This window comes from Somniosus microcephalus, chromosome 11 (assembly GCF_052327205.1).
Source record: "Somniosus microcephalus isolate GS21.2 chromosome 11, FLI_Smic_1.0, whole genome shotgun sequence".
NCBI lineage: Eukaryota > Metazoa > Chordata > Chondrichthyes > Squaliformes > Somniosidae > Somniosus > Somniosus microcephalus.
The window spans coordinates 198,239,797-198,262,109 of NC_140997.1; the positions used below are offsets into that span (position 1 = coordinate 198,239,797).

The following is a 22,313-nucleotide window of genomic DNA, read 5'->3' on the forward strand; positions in this document are numbered from 1 at the left end:
AGCTATTCACCACAACTCTGTTTTCTATCCATGAGCCAATCTTGTATCCATGCTGCTACCGCCCCTTTTATCCCATGAGCTTCAATTTTGCTAACAAGCCTCTTATCAAACACCTTTTGAAAGTCCACATACACAACATCAACTGCACTGCCCTCATCCACCCTCTCTGTTACCTCGTCAAAAAACTCAATCAAGTTAGTCAAACACAATTTGCTGTCAACAAATCCATGCTGGCTCTCCTTTATTAGTCCATGCTTGTCCAAGTGGCTGTTAATTTTCTCCTGGATTATTGGCCCGAGATTGACAGGGGAGAATTTTTCGAGCGGTGGGGAGGAATTTTGGTCGGGAAACCCAGAAGTCTGGGTTTCCCCGCATACTGTGTTTTGACTCCACAGCATTCGTCTTTGTTTTGACTGGATCCCCGCCCGGAAGTCAGCCTAATTGACAGGCTTGTCTCCCAGTCGGGCGAGGAGCACTCTGGAGCAGGCCGCAGGAGCAGGTAGAGAGCCTGCAGCTGCTAGTGGGAGGGTGGGTCCAATCCCTGACCCGGGGCATCCAATCCACGACTCCGGAGGGTCTTTGTATCGGGGGGTCCAATGGCGAGGGAGGGGAGTCCGATGGTTTGGGGGGATCCAATAGTGGGGGGGGGGGGAGTGGTCCAATGGAAGGGAAGCAGCTAGCTTGGTGGGCTGGGAGGAAGCACTTCCGCTCCTTCTGGCCCACAAGCAGAGCTGTAAGTGCACTTTTCCCCGAAGTTGTCCTCGCCTCCCTTGTGCTGACGGATTTCCTGAGGCCCGGGAAACCTGGCCGGCTAGGGTTAAACCTGTAAGGGAAGTTAAATGTGAGGCTCCCAGCCTCATTGCAATATTTAAATGGTCAAACCGCCTCCTGGGAGTGGGTTGGTTGCCTGCCCCCGTCCCGCCTCCATTAAACCCAGAAGTGGGCGGATTAGGGTCAGGTTTGAGGTTTTTTTAATTTTTACATCTCACCCGACCCCAGCCCACCCATTTTTGGGAGTTAAAATTACCCTCACTGTTTCTAAAAACTTCCCCACCACCAACGTTAAACTGACTGGCCTGAAATTGCCAGATTAATCCTTCTCACTTTTTTTGAATAGGGTGTAACATTTGCAATCTCCAGTCCTCTGGCACCGCCCCTGTATCTAAGTATGTCTTCCATTCAGGAGCATTTAAGGGGCCCATGTAGCCTTAGCATTCATTTGGTTTATGCTGCTCCTGAAAACGGGTCCTCTAAAAATGACTGCTGCAAGATCAAAGGCTGCTCCTAGATTTGATGATGACTTCCTTCATTCTCTTGTGGAGGGAGTAAGAGGGTGCAGGGAGGTTCTGTTCCCTCTCAATGGCTGGAGGAAGCCTCCTCAGCAGACAAAGGCAGCCTGGCTGCAAATTGCTGAGGAGGTAAGCACAAGGTCCTTGTGCTCACGCACCTGGGTGCAGTGCCGAAAAAGGTACAATGATCTGCTACGCTCAGCAAAAGTGAGTATCACATCACACTTACCTTCAATTTGCTTCCTATCTGTTCTCATCACCAGCACTTTGCATTGTCAACCTACTCCTCCACATCCCAACTTACCCTTACTTCCCTTGCACCCGTACCTATCCCTCTCTCTCTATGTACAGGATCATTTCACCATCCTACTATGCATCCCTCACACTCGCTCTCACTGTTATGCAATGACAACAACTAACAAGGCACAGGGAGGCACCTTGGTTTTGACACCTCATTCCATCTTTGTCTCCCTCTAAGCTTCAATGTTATGGAATCTTTACACTCACTCCTTCAATCTCGCTGAAACTCCACTTGTTTCCCTCATTGCAGGAAAAGAGAGCCCTGAATAAGAGGGAGAGAGCGAGGACAGGAGGAGGCCCACCATCACTCGCAACTTTAACAAACGCTGAGGAGGCTGCTCGCGACATAGTCGGAACTGCTGAGGAGCTGGAAGTGGGGGACGGAGAGACGGACGCACTAGAGCAAAATGCTGACAAGATTTGCAGCCATCTCATTTAGATTTCATGAGTGACTGATATGGCATCTGATGTTCATACAGATTGAGTTCTGATCATCTGCACAATAGGATGTTTCTGCTACCGAAATATCACATGGTTAACTCATGCCTTTACTCCCCCATAGGACCATTGCGAGCCACCTTCCCCACTGTCCAGGAGGAAGAGCCGGACGACTCCTCAGGGGAACCTGGAGCCTCTGAGGGAGCAGCGTCACCAGAAATCAGCGCACCCAGCTCCAGCGCAGATGCACACCTCGGTGGGTCCTTCGCAACATAGAGAAGTGTTGTCACCTGGTGTATCACAGCTCACAAGTAAGCATCAGCAGATGGTGGAGACAACGACAGCAGTGGAGAGTCCTCGTCGGAGGCCGCAGGACGCTCCTAGCTCTGCTCAGCTGCATGTAGACGCTGTGCTGCTGGGGCCATCCAGAAAGAGAGCGGTGCTGGAACTCCAGGAACAAGTGCAGGAGTCTCTAACAGGATTTGCATCCACAGTAACTGCGAGTGTGCAGAGAATGGAGGAGTCCATCTCAAACATGAGCAATGTGATGGTGCACTCAATGGCGAATGTAGGTGCCGCCATGGAAAGGATGGCAACCTCCATGGAGGACATAAATCTCCAGACTCAAATGAGCATGGTGACTCTTCTAAATAGGTGGTCTGATATGGAGGATAGATGGGCATCTATTGAGGAGAGGAACCAGAGGTACATGGTGATGTGCCTCAATAATCCCGAGACTCGATGTTAGCGGAACAAAACAAGGCTTTTATTAACTTAGAAGATAACACGCAGTGGAGAGAGGTATCTTCCATCTGGAGCTCTGCAGTACTGGATATGAGGCCAGACTGAGCTGGCTTACATAGAGGCCAGGTATGGGCGGAGCCCTACACACAACACATTCCATACATTCCAATATACAATACAATGGTGAGGAGAACCAGAAACCAACCACAGTCACAGGCAATACAATGGTGAGGGGAAACCTGAAACCAACCACAGTCACAGGCAGTGATGAATGGAATATTTCATCACATTCACCCCTTCTATAGATTTAGTCTGTTCGGGGGTTTGGTAGTCCTCTGCGACCGCCGTGGCTGTTGTGGTGTCGCGGGTGTCGGCTGGGTGTCCCCGGTGGCCTCCTGGGTCTCTGCCGGGGGTGCCGCCAGGGTTGTTGAAGGGGTAGTTGGTGGGGGTGCCGTTGGTCGATGTTCTTCCGGGGGTGATGAAAGAGTAGTGGGTGGGTAAGAGTTGCTGTGATCGTTGTTGCTGCTATTGCCGTGGTTGTTGTCATTACCAGCTGGGGCGACGTCTTTTATTGACACGGTGTCCTCCCTTCCGTCGGCGTGCCGGACATACGCGTATTGGGGGTTGGCGTGGAGTAGGTGCACTGGCTCCACGAGAGGGTCCGTCTTATGGCCCCTCACATGCCTTCGCACGAATACCGGACCTGGGGTGGAGAGCCATGACGGCATGGATACGCCTGAGGTGGATTTCCGGGGAAAGCTAAACATTCGTTCATGAGGCGTGGCATTAGTGGCAGTACACAATAGCGACCGTATCGAATGGAGCACATCTGAGAGGACTTCCTGCCAGCGGGAGATAGGGAGGCCCTTGGTCCTTAGAGCTAGAGTGACTGCTTTCCATACTGTCCCGTTCTCTCGCTCCACTTGACCGTTACCCCGGGGGTTGTAGCTGGTGGTACGGCTCGTGGCGATACCCCTGGACAGCATGTACTGGCGTAGCTCTTCACTCATGAAGGACGCCCCCCTATCCGTGTGGATGTAGCTCGGCATACCGAACAGGCAGAACAGGCTGTTGAGGCATTTAATGACCGTGGCGCTGGTCATGTCTGGGCAGGGGAAGGCGAATGGGAACCGGGAGTATTCGTCCACAATGTTCAGGAAGTAAACATTGCGGTCGACGGACGGGAGGGGGCCCTTGAAATCTAAGCTGAGCCGCTCAAAGGGCCGTGTAGCTTTGATGAAGTGGGCTCTATCAGGGTGGTAGAACCGAGGCTTGCACTCAGCACAAGTGCGGCAGTTCCTGGTCAGAGACCGAACTTCCTCAATCGAGTAGGGTAAGTTGCGGGACTTTATGAAGTGGAACAGCCGCGTGACCCCTGGGTGGCAGAGGTCGTTGTGGAGGGTCTGTAGCCGATCCCCGGTGGCGCTGGCACACATCCCTCGTGAGAGGGCATCTGGGGATTCGTTAAGGGCCCCTGGCCGGTAAATGATGTCATACTCGAAGGTGGAGAGCTCGATCCGCCACCTAAGAATCTTATCATTTTTGATCTTCCCCCTCTGTTTATTATTGAACATAAACGCTACCGACCGCTGGTCGGTAAGTAGGGTGAAGCGTTTGCCGGCTAGGTAGTGGCGCCAGTGGCGCACTGCCTCCACGATGGCTTGGGCCTTCTTTTCCACGGAGGAGTGTCTGATCTCGGGCCCTTGGAGGGTCCTCGAGAAGAAAGCTACGGGCCGCCCCGCCTGGTTGAGGGTGGCCGCCAAGGCAAAGTCAGACGCATCACTTTCCACTTGAAATGGAGTGTTCTCGTCCACTGCCTGTAGCATGGCCCGCTCAATATCCTGCTTAATGCTTTTGAAGGCGGCGTGGGCCTCAGCAGAGAGCGGAAAAGAGGATGCTTTCAAGAGGGGGCGGGCTTTGTCGGAGTAGTTGGGGACCCATTGGGAATAATAAGAAAATAACCTCAGGCACCTTTTCAGGGCTTTGGGAGTGTTGGGCAGGGGCAGCTCCCGTAGGGGGCGCAATCGGTCGGGGTCTGGTCCGATTTCCCCATTCTCCACCACGCTGCCTAGTATGCAGAGGCGCGTGGTGTTGAAAACGCACTTGTCCTCGTTGTAGGTGAGGTTGAGTTTTTGTGCGGTTTTCAGGAACCTCTCGAGGTTCGAGTCGTGATCCTGCTGGTTGTGACCGCAGATGGTGACGTTGTCGAGGTAGGGGAAGGTTGCCTGCAAATGGTGGTCATCGACCATGCGGTCCATCTCCCTCTGGAAGACCGAGACCCCATTCGTCACCCCAAAGGGGACTCTGAGGAATTGGTAGAGGCGTCCGTTCGCCTCGAAGGCGGTGTATGGGCGGTCCTCTGGTCTGATAGGGAGCTGGTGGTACGCTGACTTGAGGTCGATGGTGGAGAACACCCGGTATTGGGCGATTTGGTTCACCATTTCTGATATGCGGGGTAGCGGGTAGGCGTCTAGTTGGGTGTACCTGTTGATCGTTTGGCTATAGTTGATCACCATCCGTTTCTTCTCGCTACCCCTTACCACCACCACTTGGGCGCGCCACGGGCTATTGCTGCATTCAATAATGCGCTCTTTCAGGAGCCTGTCTACCTCGGTCGCGATAAACCGCCTGTCCTCCCAGCTGTACCTCCTGCTTTTGGTCGCTATTGGCCGGCAGTTAGGGGTAAGGTTCGCGAATAGCGAAGGCGGCTTTACCTTCAGGGTAGCCAGGCCGCACACTGTGAGGGGCGGCTGGGACCCACCGTACTTGAGCGTGATGCTTTGGTGGTTGCACTGGAAATCCAGGCCCAAGATCACGCTCGCGCATAGATTCTTCATGATTAATACTTTAAAATTATCGTATACAGTCCCGTTAACGGACAATTGTACCGTGCAGTAACCCAGAATGGTCGATGTCTGGGTTTTATCAGCCATAGAGATGGTACCCCGAGTAGGGACCACCTTTAGGGAGAGTTGTTGTGCCAGTTCAGGGTGGATAAAACTCTCCGTGCTTCCGCTGTCAATTAAACATTTAACCCTGCACCCGTTTACCTCGATGTCCACCATTGATTTGGATAGCGGGTGGGGCCTGGTCTGGTCCACTGTGACCGATGCCACTGTAGGGCCCTGATCGAGACAAGATGGCGTCCACGCTGTCTGCTCACAAGATGGCGGACCCCACGAGGTCGGGCAAGATGGCGTCCAAGATGGCCGCTCCCACGGCGCACACGCGGCGGTGGCGGGTTTTGGTTTTCCGGCGGGGTTCCCTCTGCACACCTTCCCGAAGTGCCCCTTCTTACCGCACTTAAAGCAGGTGGTGCCTTTCGCCGGGCACAGGTTTCTGGTGTGCTTTGGCTGCCCGCAGAAGTAGCAGTTGGGTCCCCGACGCGTCGCGGCTGTCGTAGGGCTTCTGGGGGGAGAGCGGGGCCCCGACGGTGTCGGGCTGCCGGGCGGGGAAGATGCCTTCCAAGATGGCGGCGCCCTTGGTGCACACGTGGTGGCGTGGACGGTGCGGGCTGAAGAGTAGGTGTCTGAGTTTCTCTGGGCCACATCCAGGGATCGCGCGGTGTCCGCAGCCTGTTTCAGGTCCAATCCCGTTTTTTCCAGCAGTCTTTGCCGGATGTAAGTGGAGCTGAGGCCTGTGATAAAGGCATCGCGAACAAGCTCGTCGGTGTACACTGCGGCTTTTACATCTCGGCACTTGCAGTCTTTGCCAAGCATTTTCAGGGTGCCTAGGAACTCCTCCACCGATTCCCCAGGTCGCTGTGCGCGAGTGGCGAGCAGATGCCTAGCATACACCTCATTCGTAGGCTGCTGGTAATGCGCCTTTAAGATGTCGCAGGCGGCCAGGTACGTGTCGGCGTCTTGGATGAGGGGGTAAACCCGGTGGCTTACCCAATTCCGCAGGATTCCGAGTTTCATACTCGCAGCGTCCGTAGCGTCTTTGACGGCTGCGGAATTGTCCAGGAAGAATTCCATACACATAAACCAGTGTCCGAAGCGTGCTGATGCGTCCGGAGCATGCTGATCCAAATCCAAACGTTCGGGTTTCAGGAGTTGATCCATTGTGTTGAAAAATAAGTTAATAAAATTGATGTGCCTCAATAATCCCGAGACTCGATGTTAGCGGAACAAAACAAGGCTTTTATTAACTTAGAAGATAACACGCAGTGGAGAGGGGTATCTTCCATCTGGAGCTCTGCAGTACTGGATATGAGGCCAGACTGAGCTGGCTTACATAGAGGCCAGGTATGGGCGGAGCCCTGCACACAACACATTCCATACATTCCAATATACAATACAATGGTGAGGAGAACCTGAAACCAACCACAGTCACAGGCAATACAATGGTGAGGGGAAACCTGAAACCAACCACAGTCACAGGCAGTGATGAATGGAATATTTCATCACACATGGACATCCCCGTTATGAGGACAGTCAGTAGAGATACGGGTCCTCATGGCCCCACTGATGTGCAGCAAGGTGTTCTCCAGCCACTTGCTAGCAGTGAAGTGTGGGTGACCCATGAGAGGGATGTTGGTGATCGACAACAAGGAAGTGTGGGCTCCTCTTCAAGGGCTCACACTACCATATCACAGCAGAGCCCTCGGTCAGAGCCCCAGATTCCTCACCCAACTGAGATGGCCGTCTCAGCCCCTGCACAGCTACAGGAGGAGCAGACTGTGGAGGAGCCCTCCCAGGCTCCCAAACCCAGAGGACACCCGCCAAAGGCGTCAAAGCAGGCACAGCATAGAAGTGAGCAAGATGCCTCTACATCTGCTGAAGCCACAGGGGAAGAACCACGTAGAAGCATGCGTAAGAGAAAGTTAAAATACAAATAGTCACAAGGGTAGTCACTTGGGTGTTTTCATCTAATACAAACGTTTGTCATCGTTACTATTAATGTATTAAAGAAAAGCGATGGCAAAGATTCAAAGAGTTGGCCTATGTGTACTCAGAAATGGAAGTTGCACAGTGAGGGGTGAGGGCGCCTTTCGTCTGTAATGATGGTGGTGAGAGTGATAGAAAACCACAGTTTATTGCACAGGTGCTGTATGGTGTGTTAAGAAGGTCGGCCAGACATATGTGGTTGATGTGTCAAATTCCGCAAATCTGGCATGGATAAGTGCATCCCTTGCCTCACGGCCAGCAATGTGCTCGCGTGCTGGTGGAATTGGCGCATACACCCCCGCAAGGCGTCCCTCATCGGCCGCCTCCTCCTCTTCCGAGGAGGCTGTGCGCTGAGCCTCTTGTTCCTCAGGCAGCGCTAAGCCATGCTGCTGTGCGATGTTGTGCAGGGCACAGCAGACAACGATGATTCTGGAGACCCTGGCTGGTGCATACTGTACGGCTCCACCAGATCTGTCGAGGCATCTGAATCACATTTTGAGCAAGTCGATAGTTTGCTCAATGATGCTTCTGGTGGAAATGTGGCTCACATTGTAGTGCTCCTCAGCTTCGTTTGATGGCCTCCTCATCGGTGTCACTAGCCACTTTTTCAGGGGATAGCCCTCGTCTCCAAGTAGCCATCCACAAAGTTGTGTTGGCGGAGTGAAGAGCTGAGGCATAGTAGACTGCCACAGGATGAACGAGTCATGGCAACTGCCAGGGAACTTGGTGCAAACATGCATAATGTTCTTCCTGCGGTTACATACCAGCTGGACATTAAGGGAGTGGAAGCCCTTGCGGTTGACAAATACAGCTGGGTTGTGATGGGGTGCCCTAATGGCTACATGTGTGCAGTCTATGATGCCCTGCACCCTTGGGAAGCCTGCCATATTTGCAAAGCCAACTGCACGCGCAGTTACACTTGCTTCATCCGTGGAGAAGTAGATGTAATTGTGCGCCTTTGCAAAGAGGGCATCTGTAACCTGCGTGATGCAACTGTGTGCAGCCAACTGGGAGATGCCGCTGATGTCTGCTGATGATCCCTGGAAGGACCCTGAAGTAAAGAAGTTGAGTGCGGTGGTGACTTTAACAGCCACTGGTAAGGAGTGGCCACCCGCTCCTCTGGGCTCCAGGTCTTGGTGCAGATGTCTGCGAATACCTCTCGCGAAAGTCTCAGCCTCCTTTGGCAGTGCTGCGCACTCATGTTGAGGAAGCTCATCCTCGGCCTGTAACCCTGAGTTGGGGGTGTCTCCTGCAGCGAGGTGCAGCCCTGCACTGATGGCCTCTGCCCTCTGCAGCATCAGGTGGATGAGGAGAAGCTTGGCGCTCCTGTTGTTGCTGCTGCTGTTGTGCCCGGTTCTGCTGCTGCCACGGCTGCTCTTTCTCCGATTCTGAAGACCAGGATGAGAGGGTATAAATGGTTCCCATCCCACTGGTATATATCTCAGTTGAAGAAGAGATGTTATAAGCGCTCAGAGAATATTCCAAGGAGGTCACAGCGCATATGGATCTCAGCTTAAACACTCAAAAGCTCAATAGACCTGCAAAATGTGTTACAATACCTCAAAGCACAAAGTTCTGTCATCTGAAAGTCAACCATGTTGCTTCTCCGCTTTTATGCTGCAGGAACAGCTGTCAACAATTCACCTACTTGCTGAACCCGGCACAATCAGCTGGCGTGTTTGTCGCACGCTGGGCAACACGCTGAAAATTTCTTAAAATGGGAAGAGCCAGTTAAAAAGGGATTATGTAGGCACTTAACAAGCTGTTAACTGCCTTAAGTGCCTCTCCCACCGTTTGGTATCGGGTCTGATCGAGACTCGCAGACCTGACACTTTTCAAAGTTGCGTGGAGGCGGGATGGCGATGGGTTAGCAACCCGCCGTCAATCATTTGGATTTTTACTCCCGACCCGCCTCCAAACCCGCCCTCTGAGCACCGGCAAAATTGCGGCCTAAGTACTGCCAGCCTTTCTAATACCTCCTCTTTATCTATTTTTATCTCATCCAGTGTTCTGACAACCTCCTTGTTTACCGTAGCTTTGGCAAATTCCTCTTCCTTGGTAAACACCGATGCCTTCTGCCTCCTCCAATAGATCTCCATTTTGGTCCCTAACCGGCCCACTGCTCCTCTGAAAATCCTTTTACTGTTAATATGCCTATAGAAGACCTTTGGATTTTCATTATGCCAACCGCCATTCTATTCTCGTACTGTCACTTTGCCTCTCTTATTTCCTTTTTCAATTCTCCTCTGTACTTATTATATTCAGCCCGATTCTCCCTTGTATTATCAAGCTGACATCTGTCATACGCCCCCTTTTTCTGTTTCAACCTACTCTCTAACTGCTTCATCATCAGGGAGTACTGGCTTTGGTTGCTCACCCTTTCCCCCTTGTGGGAATGTACCTAGACTTTACCCAAACCATCTCCACTTTAAAGGCCATGCATTGCTCCATTACATTTCTGCCTGCCTGTGTTTGACTCCAATTTACTTGGGCAGATCCCTCCTCAATTCACTGAAATTAGCCCTCTTTCAGTAAAGTATTTTATTCTAGATTGCTCCTTGTACTTCTCCAGAACGAATCTAAACTTTATGATACTATGATCACTATTCCTGAGATGCTCCCCCACTGTGACATTCTCCATTTGACCCACTTCATTCCCCAGCAATGCCTCCTTCCTTGTTGGGTAGGAAACATACTAATCAAGAAAATTCTCCTGAATACTCTTCAGAAATTCCTCCCCCTCTCTGCCCTCAACACAATCACTGCCCCATTCAATATTGGGGTAGTTAAAGTCTCCCATTATCATTACTTTATAGTACACGAACCTCTCAGTAATTGCCCTGCAAAATTGCTCCTCTATCTCCTTCCCACTATTTGGTGACCTATAAAATGCACCAACAAGTGTAATACAGGAAACTTTCTGGTATCCGGCACTGATGGGACCGAGCTGGTGCCGTTCCATCAAAACTGCCATAGAAACCAGCGCTAATGTTAAAACATACGGAGCTTTTGAGCTCCGTGTGAATCAACAAACCCTGTTGCTTAGCAAAAGCTTCGAAACAGTTGGCCGCAGCTTAAAAGCATCTCTGTAGCTAAGCAACAGCTTCAGCTAGACCTTGCAGAGCTTGACTGGAAAAAAAAAGCAACGAGAAGTAAAAAAACTTATAGGAAACGGCTCCTAAATTTTGCCGGTAGATAGAGCTTTCCGGACATTTAACCTCTGGTTAAACGAAAGTTTCCTGTAGCTCCTCTATTGTTTCTTAACTCCCAACCAAATAGATTCTGTCTTTGATCCCACAAGGACATTCTCTCTTTCTAGCACTAGATTAGGCAACAGACTGTTTAAGACAGGCACTCGGGGTTTGCACAGGATGAACAGTTTAAAAAGAGCGAGAGCCGGAGCGGAGAACAGTTTAAAAAGAGCGAGAGCCGGAGCGGAGAACAGTTTAAAAAGAGCGAGAGCCGGAGCGGAGAACAGTTTAAAAAGAGCGAGAGCCGGAGCGGAGAACAGTTTAAAAAGAGCGAGAGCTGGAGCGGAGAACAGTTTAAAAAGAGCGAGAGCCGGAGCAGAGAACAGTTTACTGTGACAGGAGAGAGCTGTTCCGTTGGGACGGACTTCACTTTGCCAGTGCTGGGACTAGAGTCCTGGCAAATCGAATAACTAGGGCTTTAAACTAATTAATGGGGGAGGCCCCAGGCCGTCGGACCGTGGAGCCGGCGACGGTGAGGTGGAGGCCGCGGCGACCGGAGGATGTGTTCGGCGAGTCGGGCGGAGGCAGCGCAGCGCATCGAGCAGCAGCAGCAGCCACGACGACTTGCAGTCTGACTGGGAGGAGGGGAGCCGGGAATGGTGGCCAGAGGGTGAGCGGGAGAAGCAGGCCACCACACGTGGAGCCGAGCCGGCAACAGTGAGGAGGAGGCCGCGGTGACGAGGAGTACGGAGCGGCTGAGGGACATCGTGCTCCCACTGCCACTGGATGCCAAAGAATTGACTTTCTGAACACGGCGCTGTAAGAATAGCTGACGTGTCCCTACGGGGAGTAAGCATTCCATTGTACTAGTTACATACGGCAAATAAAATTGAATTGAATTTAGTTTTAGAACAACTTTGTTCTCAAATGAAAAATGAATGGCTTGGAACCAGTTTCTTGGTGAGCGCTGTTTATTTGGATTGCTGTTCGTTTGACTATGCCTCGTGAAGTGATTGCAATGCCCATGCTGGTGTTTAAATTGAGGGCATTCATTTGGAGGACTGTTGGTGCAGGGGGGCAGAGATGATTCAACCAAAGCGATTCCCAATGATTTTTTGGCACAAAGCTGTGGCCATTGTCAAGATTGGTGCTCTTACTGTTCCTTGGTCTCCTGCTGTTCTTCCTGCTCTTACATCTCCACTTCCTCTTCAGATGGCTCTATGGGTTAATCCTTTTGCAGGACTAAATTATGAAGCATGCAGGAATGGACAAAGAATCTGGAAATTCTTTCAGAGCTATATTGCAGGACATCTCCAGACCTATCCAGGCAGCGGAACCGTTGTTTCAAGAGGCCAACTGTTTACTCAATCAAAGCTCTGGTAGCGACGTGGCTCTGATTGTACTGAGCCTCTGCGCATATTAACAGGTTCCTGACCGGTGTCATAAGCCACTGCTCAGGAGATACCCCTTGCCCCATTCAGCCAACCTGACGCCGATGTTCTTGGAGGAGGAGAGAGAGGGGGATTGAGAACTGACACAAGATAAAGGCATCATGACAACTGCCAGGAAACCAGGCACACACCTGCATGATGTAACACACCAGCTGAACGCTGAGTGTGTAATTCCATTTGATGTATACTGTGGATTCTTGATATGCCCAGCACCTGGGGGAAGCCTGATATCTTGGCGAAGGCCAGAGATCTGTCTTCCTATTTTGCTGCCTCCAGGGAAAGGGATGAATTTGTTTTGCTTAGCAAAAAGCACGTTAATGACCTGCTTAATGCAGTCACGCATTGCAAATGGACCGATATTGTTATGTCATGTGTTTCTGCCTGGAATGAGCCTGAGGTATAGAAATTCAGGGCCAAAGTCACCTTCAGAGCCACAACCAATGAAGTGTTTGCCTGGTGCTGGGCTGCAGCAGGTGACAAAGCAATATACCTCTTCACAGGCTCCCTGATGAAGCTGAGCCGTCAGACACACTGTTCCACAGTTAACTGCAGGAAAAATGTTCTGTTCCTGTACACGCACATGCTGTAAGGGCTCATGATACCCACCACCCTCCGCCTTCTTCTCCCAGCAGCTGCAGCTCTCTGCACTCCAACTTGCTGCTCTTCCTCCCCCTCATCCTCTAGTCCCAATGGCAGACCAAGCAGTACGCCTACGTTGGCAGCGTAACTTTGTGCACAAGCGATTGGGCAGAGATTGTCCTGCAGCTCTAAAAAAAAAACCTCTCCACAATTTTTGATCACAGACAGAGGAGCCAACACAGCCAGAGAGAGGCCTAAAAGTCCACAAGTAGCCTAAAATGACAAACCAGAGACTTACCTGAAGGTAGCCGAGGGTCCCTTTAACTAGCGCTGATGCAGTCTCCTTCTTGACTGTTGTTGCCAAGGATTTATGGGCAGATTTTAGAATGAACAAATACAGCACTCCCAAAGTATAATGGCCCAGAAATTCGGGTCTCCACGGGTGAGTATGCACTGTGTACTCACCCGTAGGCCCAACGGAAGTGCCGGTTTTGTGCATGCACTGCGCATGCGCAGGAAACCGGAACTTCCGTTCCCTTAAAGGAAGGGGTTCAGAGGTCAAACGTGTGCGCTGGAGAGTCAGCGCATGCGCATGGAACTTACGGTTTTTTTCCAGCTTTCTCCGGGAGAGTAAGTCTCCAGGAGTTACACATGTAAAAAGCAGGCGCAAGGCCTGTTTTTAACAAGGTAAGTGGTGAATTAATTAAAATTAAAACATTTTTTCCACAGGTTTATTATTTTTAAATACTTTAAAGGTAAGTTTATTTTTTAGCCCTGTTAGAAAATGTAACGAATTTTTTCAAAAATTTAAATTATTATTTAAAATAGTTATTTTATGTAATTTATAGTTATTTTAAAAATGTGGGCCTATAAATTCGGTGACGCCCCGCCAGCACGTTTGCGCCGGAAATTTAGCGCCCGCCGCCGAGCCAGTTGTGCCCGCCCCAAATTCACTTTCAGCGCCCCAAAGCGGAAGCGGGCGCTGGTACAGGGTGTGCCCGCCCCGCTTGGGGCGCTGAAAGTGAATTTCAGCGCTGCCGGTCCCGCTGCGCCACCCGATGCGGAGCGGCAGGCTGCTGTACTGCAGGCCTCCCCCTTCTCTTAAGGGGGAGGTGCCTGCAACGGCCGGAGCCCCGTTGAAAGTGCCGGCAAAAGAGCCCGGCACAACGGCGAAGTGCCGGGCTCCACGGAAACCAGCCGGCAATGCCGCGGGGGGGGGGGCGTGGAGGAGGCCGGGGAAGGAGGTGCGGGCAGGGGGCCGCCGAAAAAGCGGCCGGCCGCACCTCCGCTTTAAATAGCGCCTCTAAGGCTGCAGCACGGCCAGGTTTTCAAAACGTTGTTAGCGGCCGCCAGGGAAGAGGCGGCCGCTACTGAAGATGGGGATTGGCATGGTTTCGGGCGGTACCGGGGCGCTGCGCACACCGATGATGTCATCGGTGCCGGCGCAGCGCTACTGGCTTACGCCAATTTAAAGGCCCACCTAATTTCAGCGGCGACGCAACTTCCGGCGCAACCCACTCTTGCGCCCCTAAATGGGCGCAAACCCAAGGGAATTTCTAGGCCGTGATGTTTTTTAAAAATTTATTTGAACTTTTATTGATGTTTTGGGGCTCATAGTATTTATAGTTTTGACAGCTCTTCCTGTCAATTTTATGAATGAAGCATTTCCTGCTGCCATTGGCTCTCCATGGCCCACGTGATCCCAGGGGATGCATCGAACTAACTGCGCCTCTGGGATACGCAAGCACTGCACGCCGACAGTTGGAGGAGGCCCAGGATCGGAATCCCACGCGGGCCCACAGCTCAACGGCCGGTGCGCTAGGTAAGTGCAGGTCGGAGGCTTGCACCCGCGGGAAGCCCCCGACCTGAATTTCTGGGCCAAATTTGCAGAAAGGTCCTTAACCAGGTGCCAGATTCTAATTTACATATATTTATTAGGTCTCTGTTGCTTTCAGGCAGGTGTCCAGAATGGCTAAAAGTCAAAATGGCATCCGGCGTAATTCCGGTGCAGCACATGAAATTCGGAGATCTTACGCTGACTTTGCGCCAGAAAGATGGGCGGCCGAGTTTAATTTCTCTCTACTTGCTTCTTCAAATGTGCAGTAGCAGGATGCCTGTTGAACGTTAGATTTTATTTTTGTTCAGCTCCTTGGATTTATTGTAAGCTAGTTTGTGTAGGTTAATGGATAATTAAAAGTGAATCTTGTGGCGACACGCCACCACTAGACATAATCCGCTCACGGCGGCACAGACAGTCTAAGCAGAGGCCCCCAGCCGGGGGCCCTTTCCTCCAGCAACTTGTTTCCCGCAGGGACAGGCTGCCGGGAGCACTTCCTGTCTGGGAAGTATTTAAGTGGATGTGTGGGCTTTTCTAGTTCCTGTTTGCCATGTGGTCAGAATAAAGCAGTTGTGTTTTCAATAGCTCTGTCTCGACTCCCACGTTTGCCGCGGTATCTCAACACTGGTGACCCCGACGCTCAGGACGAATCCTAAGCTAGCATGGCGGATACAAACGTAGTCACGGTTAAATTACCTGACTTTTGGGAGAACCTCGCCGAAGCCTGTTTCGTTCAAGCTGAGTCCAGATTCCGGCTGAAAGGCATTACAGTCGACGCCACGAAGTACGACTACCTCGTCGCCTCGCTCACCTACGCTACAGTCCCCAAGGTTTGGGCAGCGCTGCAGAATCCACCAACGGAGGGCAAGTACGAGCATCTGAAGGCTGCGCTACTTAAAAAATTTCAAACGTCCTCTTACCAGCGCCACTGCCAACTCCTGGACCTCCCCGGCCTTGGTGACGCTTCACCATCAGACCTGCTTTCCCACATGCTGTCCCTCTCCGACGACAAAAATCCCGGCGCCCTTTTTCGCACGCTTTTCATTCGGCAGCTCCCCGCCAGCATCCGCCCGCTCCTTGTGGAGTCTGACTCCACGGACCTGAATGAGATAGCCGAAAAGGCCGACCGGCTGCTCTCTGCACAGGCCGCTCGCGACGTCGCGCCCGACCTCACGGCAACGACCACGCGGTCTTCCCGGGCCGCTAGGCCCGACCGCCCTACCACTCCGGGTCACTGCTACTACCACACCCGTTTTGGCGCTAGGGCTCAACGCTGCACGCCACCGTGTTCCTTCAAACCCCCCCCCGCACCGGCCCCCGCGATGGCCGCGGGGCAGAAGGAGCCCCTACTGCACGTCACTGACGACAGAACCAACCGCCGATTTCTGTGTGACGCAGGGGCCCAGCACAGCATCACCCCCGCCTCCGCCCTCGAGATCCAACGCGGCACACGGGGTATCACACTGGTTGCAGCCAACGGCTCTGAAATCCGCACATATGGCACCCGCATGGTCACGCTCGACCTCGCGGGCCGCCGCTACCGCTGGGAGTTCCTCACAGCCAAGGTCCTCTGCCCACTCATCGGCGCCGACTTCCTACGCGCCCACGGCCTCCTTGTCGACATTCCGAGGCACCGCCTCGTCGACATCAACACTATGGCCCCCATCCCCGGCGCCTTTACCCTGGCCCGTTCGGCCGGCCCGACGACCTACTGCCTCGCCAGAGCCACGGACGACTACTCGGCACTCCTAGCTGAGTTTCCCGCCCTCACTAACCCGACCTTTTCGGCCAAAGCCGCCAAGCACGGTGTGGAACACTATATCCCCACCACCGGCCCCCCAGTTTCTGCCCACGCCCGCAGACTCAACCCGGCCAAGCTGGAAATCGCGCGGGCCGAGTTTACCAACATGGAACAACTCGGCATCATCCGCCGCTCCAGCAGCCCTTGGGCCTCGCCCCTCCACATCGCCCCCAAGCCCGGCGGAGGCTGGCGCCCTTGCGGGGACTACCGCCGCCTCAACGACGCCACCACCCCCGATCGGTACCCGGTGCCACACATCCAGGACTTCTCGGCCCGACTGGCCGGACGAACCGTCTTTTCCAAAGTCGACCTGGTGCGCGGTTACCACCAAGTCCCCGTACACACCGCGGACATCCCCAAAACGGCCGTCATCACCCCATTCGGCCTGTTCGAGTTCCTGAGGATGCCCTTCGGCCTCAAGAATGCAGCACAGGCTTTCCAGCGCCTTATGGACTCAGTCCTCCGGGACCTGAACTTCCTATTCGTCTATCTAGACAACATTCTCGTGGCCAGCTCCTCCAAACAGGAACACCTCGAACACCTTCGCATCCTGTTCGGGCGCCTAGCCCAACACGGGCTCATCCTCAGCCCGGCGAAGTGCCAATTCGGCCTAACCGAGATCGATTTTCTCGGTCACCACATCACCCCTGCTGGGGCCGTCCCCCTGCCCAACAAGGTGCAGGCCGTCCAGCAATTCCCCCGCCCCACAACCATCAAGGGCCTCCAGGAGTTCCTCGGGATGGTGAACTTCTACAACAGGTTCATCCCCAGAGCTGCAGCCCTTATGAAGCCCCTATACGACTCCCTCCGAGGAAAATCCAGCAAGATGGACGTAGCCTGGACCACTGACACGGCAGCCGCCTTCGACGCCACCAAAAACGCGCTCGCCGACGCCACTCTGCTCGCGCACCCGAGGGCCGATGCCCGGGTCGCGCTCACCACCAACGCCTCCGACCACGCGGTCGGGGCCGTGTTCGAGCAGTGGGTCAATGGCGCGTGGCAGCCACTTGCCTTCTACAGCCGCCAACTGCGCCCCCCGGAGGTCAAATACTCCACTTTCGACCGCGAGCTTCTCGCACTCCACCTGTCGGTCCGCCATTTCAGGTTCCTCCTGGAAGGCCGCCCCTTCACCGCGTATGTGGACCACAAGCCACTCACATACGCGATGGCCAAGCACACCGAACCCTGGTCCGCTAGGCAGCAACGCCAGCTCGCGGCCGTCTCCGAGTTTACTACGGACATTCAGCACGTCTCCGGTAGAGACAACGTGGTCGCCGACTGCCTTTCCCGTCCCGCCGTCTGTGCGAATCACCTCGCGGTCGACTACGCACAACTAGCAGCGGCCCAGCTCACGGACCCAGACCTCCTCTCGGTGGCTACCAGCCTGCCAGGGCTACGCCTAGCCAAGGTCGCGCACGGGCCCGAAGCCACGGCAGTCACGTGCAACGTCTCACTCGGCCAACCCAGGCCGGTCGTCCCTGAGACCTGGCGCCGCCGCGTCTTCGACGCGCTCCACGGGCTCTCTCACCCGGGTTCCCGCACATCCGTCAAACTCCTCTCCAAGCGCTTCGTCTGGCGCGGCCTTAGCAGAGATGTTCGGACTTGGGCCACCTCCTGCCTCGCCTGCCAACGGGCTAAGGTACAGCTGCACACCAAAGCACCCCTGGGAGACTTCGAGGTACCCAGCCGCCGCTTCGACCACGTACACGTCGACATCGTCGGTCCCCTGCCGCCATCGCAAGGCCAAACCTATCTCCTCACGATGGTCGACCGCTACACACGCTGGCCTGAGGCAGTGCCGCTGACCTCCACCACCACAGCCGACATCGCCAGGGCGTTCGTTAACACCTGGGTTGCGAGGTTCGGCGTACCGGCCGACATAACCTCCGACAGAGGCGCCCAGTTCACCTCCGAACTCTGGACGGCCACAGCATGCAACCTCGGGGTGACGCTCCACCGCACCACGGCGTACCACCCGCAGGCCAACGGACTTTGTGAACGCTTCCACAGGTCACTCAAGGCCTCACTCCGCGCCGGCCTGCAGGACAGTACCTGGACTGACCGCCTACCGTGGGTGCTACTCGGCCTACGCACCGCGGTCAAGGAAGACCTCCAGTCCTCGGCAGCGGAGTTAGTCTACGGACAACCGCTGCGCGTCCCAGGCGAATTCCTTCCGGAGCCTACCAAGTCTTGGTCGGCCGAACAGCAGCGGCTCGACTCTTTCTCTTCCGCTCAGCAGTTCGCCCCACTTCCGGTCAACCGACACGGCGAACTCGCACCTCACGTCCCGCCAAATTTACAGCAGGCGCGCTTCGTCTTCGTGCGACACGACGCGCACCGCGGGCCCCTGCGACCCCCGTACGACGGTCCGTACGAGGTACTACAAACCGGGGACAAGGTATTCAAGCTGCGACTCGGCGACAGGGTCGAGACAGTCTCCATCGACCGGCTCAAACCAGCACACACAGAACCAGGGGAACAGGTCCCCGTGGCCCAGCCTCCAGCCAGAGGCCGTCCCCCCGGCAAGCCAGCACAGCCGGCGGCGAACCGCCCGACCCAACCAACCAGACCGGCGACCACTCAGAGCCGCTGCGGCAGAACCATTAGACCACCGTCACGACTCGTCCACTCCTCCTAAGCGGATTCTGGGGGGAGCTCTGTGGCGACACGCCACCACTGGACATAATCCGCTCACGGCGGCACAGACAGTCTAAGCAGAAGCCCCCAGCCGGGGGCCCTTTCCTCCAGCAACTTGTTTCCCGCAGGGACAGGCTGCCGGGAGCACTTCCTGTCTGGGAAGTATTTAAGTGGATGTGCGGGCTTTTCTAGTTCCTGTTTGCCATGTGGTCAGAATAAAGCAGTTGTGTTTTCAATAGCTCTGTCTCGACTCCCACGTTTGCCGCGGTATCTCAACAATCTTTATATTTGTAAACATATGGGAAGTGGAAATTGATATAGTGCAGTATAAATGACACAAGGGGTATATTATTTGTGCTGCTCAGTGCCATACAGTGGGAGGATGCAAGTTCAATCCCTTCCCTTGCTCAGTTCCTGATTTCAGCTGTGCCAAATGTAGGATGCCAACCAGAGGCTATGGTGTCTCTCAGCAGGGGGAGTAAAATCTGGCAGTAGAAGCATGAATCCAGATGGAAAGAATAGGCAGATCTTACTTCAGAATAAAATTGTCAATATAAAAAAAAATGCTGCATACCTATTGTCTTTTTAAAATAATTATTAAGTAAAAAGCAAAGCTAAAAGTGATGTTTATGAATTACTTTTTCCCCTAAATATCCTACAAACAAGGCTAGTTCCAGCACCATGAACTCCCACTCTCTCTCCCAGCTTATTTAAAGAACCTCTTAATAGGAATTGGATACCGTATATCATATTCCTGCCTAGCAGTGATAAAGTAAATTTATTCCAACCTGGCACTGAAACATAAAAGCAACACCAATAATAATCTGTTGTAAAAACTTGATAATATATTTTTATTTCTAAAATCGACAAAAGTAAAAATCATTTCAATTACTGACTGTGGAATATAATTGAATGCAGTAGTGAAAGCAGTGTACATTGCAGAAAGATCACTGTCACAAATTACTGTGTACAGTTTTGGTCTCCTTACCTAAGGAAGGATATAGTTGCCTTAGAGGGAGTGCAACAAAGGTTCACTAGACAGATTCCTGGAATGAGGAGATTGTCCTATGAGGAGAGATTGAGCAGACTAGGCCTATATTCCCTCGGGTTTAGAAGAATGAGAGGTGATCTCATTGAAGCATATAAAATTCTTACAGGGCTTGACAGGACAGATGCTGGGAGGATGCCTCCCCTGGCTAGGGAGTCTAGAACTTGTGCACACAGTCTCAGAATAAGGGCTAGACCATTTAGGACTAAGTTGAGGAGAAATTTCTTCACTCAAAGGGTTGTGAATCTTTGGAATTCTCTCCCCCAGAGAGCTGTGGATGCTCAGTCGTTGAGTATATTCAAGACAGAGATCAATCGATTTTTGGATACTAAGGGACTCGAGGGATATGGGGATAGTGCAGGAAGGCAGAGATGAGGTAGAAGATCAGTCATGATTGTATTGAATGGCGGAGCATGCTCGAAGAACCGAATAGCCTACTCTTGCTCCTAAGGGCCCAGTAATTCCGGGCACAACGCGTGAGTAAGGACGGGGTACTCACGCGTGTGCCCGGAGGAATTGCCGGTTTTCAGCATGCGCAGTGCATGCGCTGAAAACCGGCATTTCCTGTCCTCTGACCCAAGGGGTTAAGAGGCTGAACGCGTGCGCGGTATCAGGCAGCACGTGCGACTTGGATTTCCTCTATTTTTAGAGAGTTGCGCATGTGTAAAGGCCTCCGGTACTTACGCATTGAAAAACCACACGTAAGTACTTAGTTTTACAGGTAAGTGGTCTATTAATACAATTGAGAATTTTTTTTTCCACAGGTTTGTTATTTTTAAAGAATTTACAGTAAGGTAAGTTCAGTTTTAGCCCCGATTTTTTATATAATTTTTTTTTTCAAATTTTAAAATTATTGTTTAAAATAGTTTTTCAGAGTTCCTTATGGTTCATTTAAGTAGTGCAATGTTTTTTTAAATTTTCTTTCAGGTTTAAGTAGTGTTTTGGGGCTAGTAGTTTTCATGAGTTTGACAGCTCTTACTGTCAAACTCATGAATGAACTTTTGCAACCTCCCATTGGTTGCCCTGTGCTCACGTGATCCCAGCCAGCTCATCGCACTAAGTACGCCGCTGGGTCACGCACGCACAGCACGGCAGGACCTCAAGCGGGCCAGTGAGAGGAAATGCAATGCGGGCCAGAATTAAAATGTCAGCGCGCCAGGTAAGTGAACATCGGGGGCTTGCACGCGCGGCGAGCTCCCGATCCTAATTTCAGGGCCATTATGTTCTTAAAATTATGCTACCATCATTTCAACAAATTGAAGTAATTAGTGTTTTGATTGTATCAACCATTAATCAATTACTAAATTCTAAATATAATTTTGAGTAAAAATGTTATGCCATACATACGGATTGGTATTACTAAATATGAAGAAAGCACTCCCTTCTGGGATGGGTACAATTTTTTCCTTCAGGTTCAGGTCTGCCAATCTTTGAGGTCGAGGCCCAACTGGTACTTCTGGCTCATCATCATCATCTTCAGACAAATGAACAAACAAAAACAATCAAGTACTGATCCTTTCTTGCAGTAATAAATAAAGCTGCTTTTAATCAAGTATTTTTTTGAAAATCCTTCTTTTAGTTTTACAAGTACAGAAGATTTGCACCTCCTTTCATCTAAAAAGTCATTTTCAAATCTAATATTTTCATCACAAATGAAAACTTAAACATGTGATTTTTAATATATGATTTAACTTGGAGTGTTTGCCAATCTTTATGATTCAGTACAAATTTTTCTTTTTTTAATAGAATGGAATTATATTATTTATTGTGCACGTTAAAATCAGGCACTGATAAATTAATACCTGCATTATTTGAGAACTGCACAGAACTGTAGATAACTATTGTTATTATGTAATGAAATAAATTATTTATCTCAAAATTAAAAACTATCGACATTGATTATGTTTATTAACAAAGCAATGCCTATTGGTGAAATCATCAAGCCATTAAAATTATAACAAAGAGCAGAGCTAAAATGCAAAACAAAGTCAGGATTCAGATGGTATCAAAATTCCTTGCTACCTTGTACAAAGTCAGAGATATCTAAGGAGGATTTTAACCTCTAGGCGGTTAGCCGACAGAATGCCATCCGATACTTGTGGCGGGAGG

At 52.0% G+C, this 22,313-nt stretch overlaps 1 protein-coding gene across 4 annotated transcripts in view; it reads right to left on the minus strand.

Moving 5' to 3' along the window:
- The window catches only part of cacna1db (calcium channel, voltage-dependent, L type, alpha 1D subunit, b), a 792,002-nt gene that overhangs the window by 248,601 nt on the left and 521,088 nt on the right, over positions 1–22,313 (minus strand). For all 4 annotated transcript variants that reach the window (XM_086001660.1, XM_086001658.1, XM_086001657.1 and 1 more), the window contains one exon: positions 21,552–21,678. In XM_086001660.1, coding sequence (XP_085857786.1) covers positions 21,552–21,678 — 127 coding nt within the window. The remainder of the gene's footprint in view (positions 1–21,551; positions 21,679–22,313) is intronic.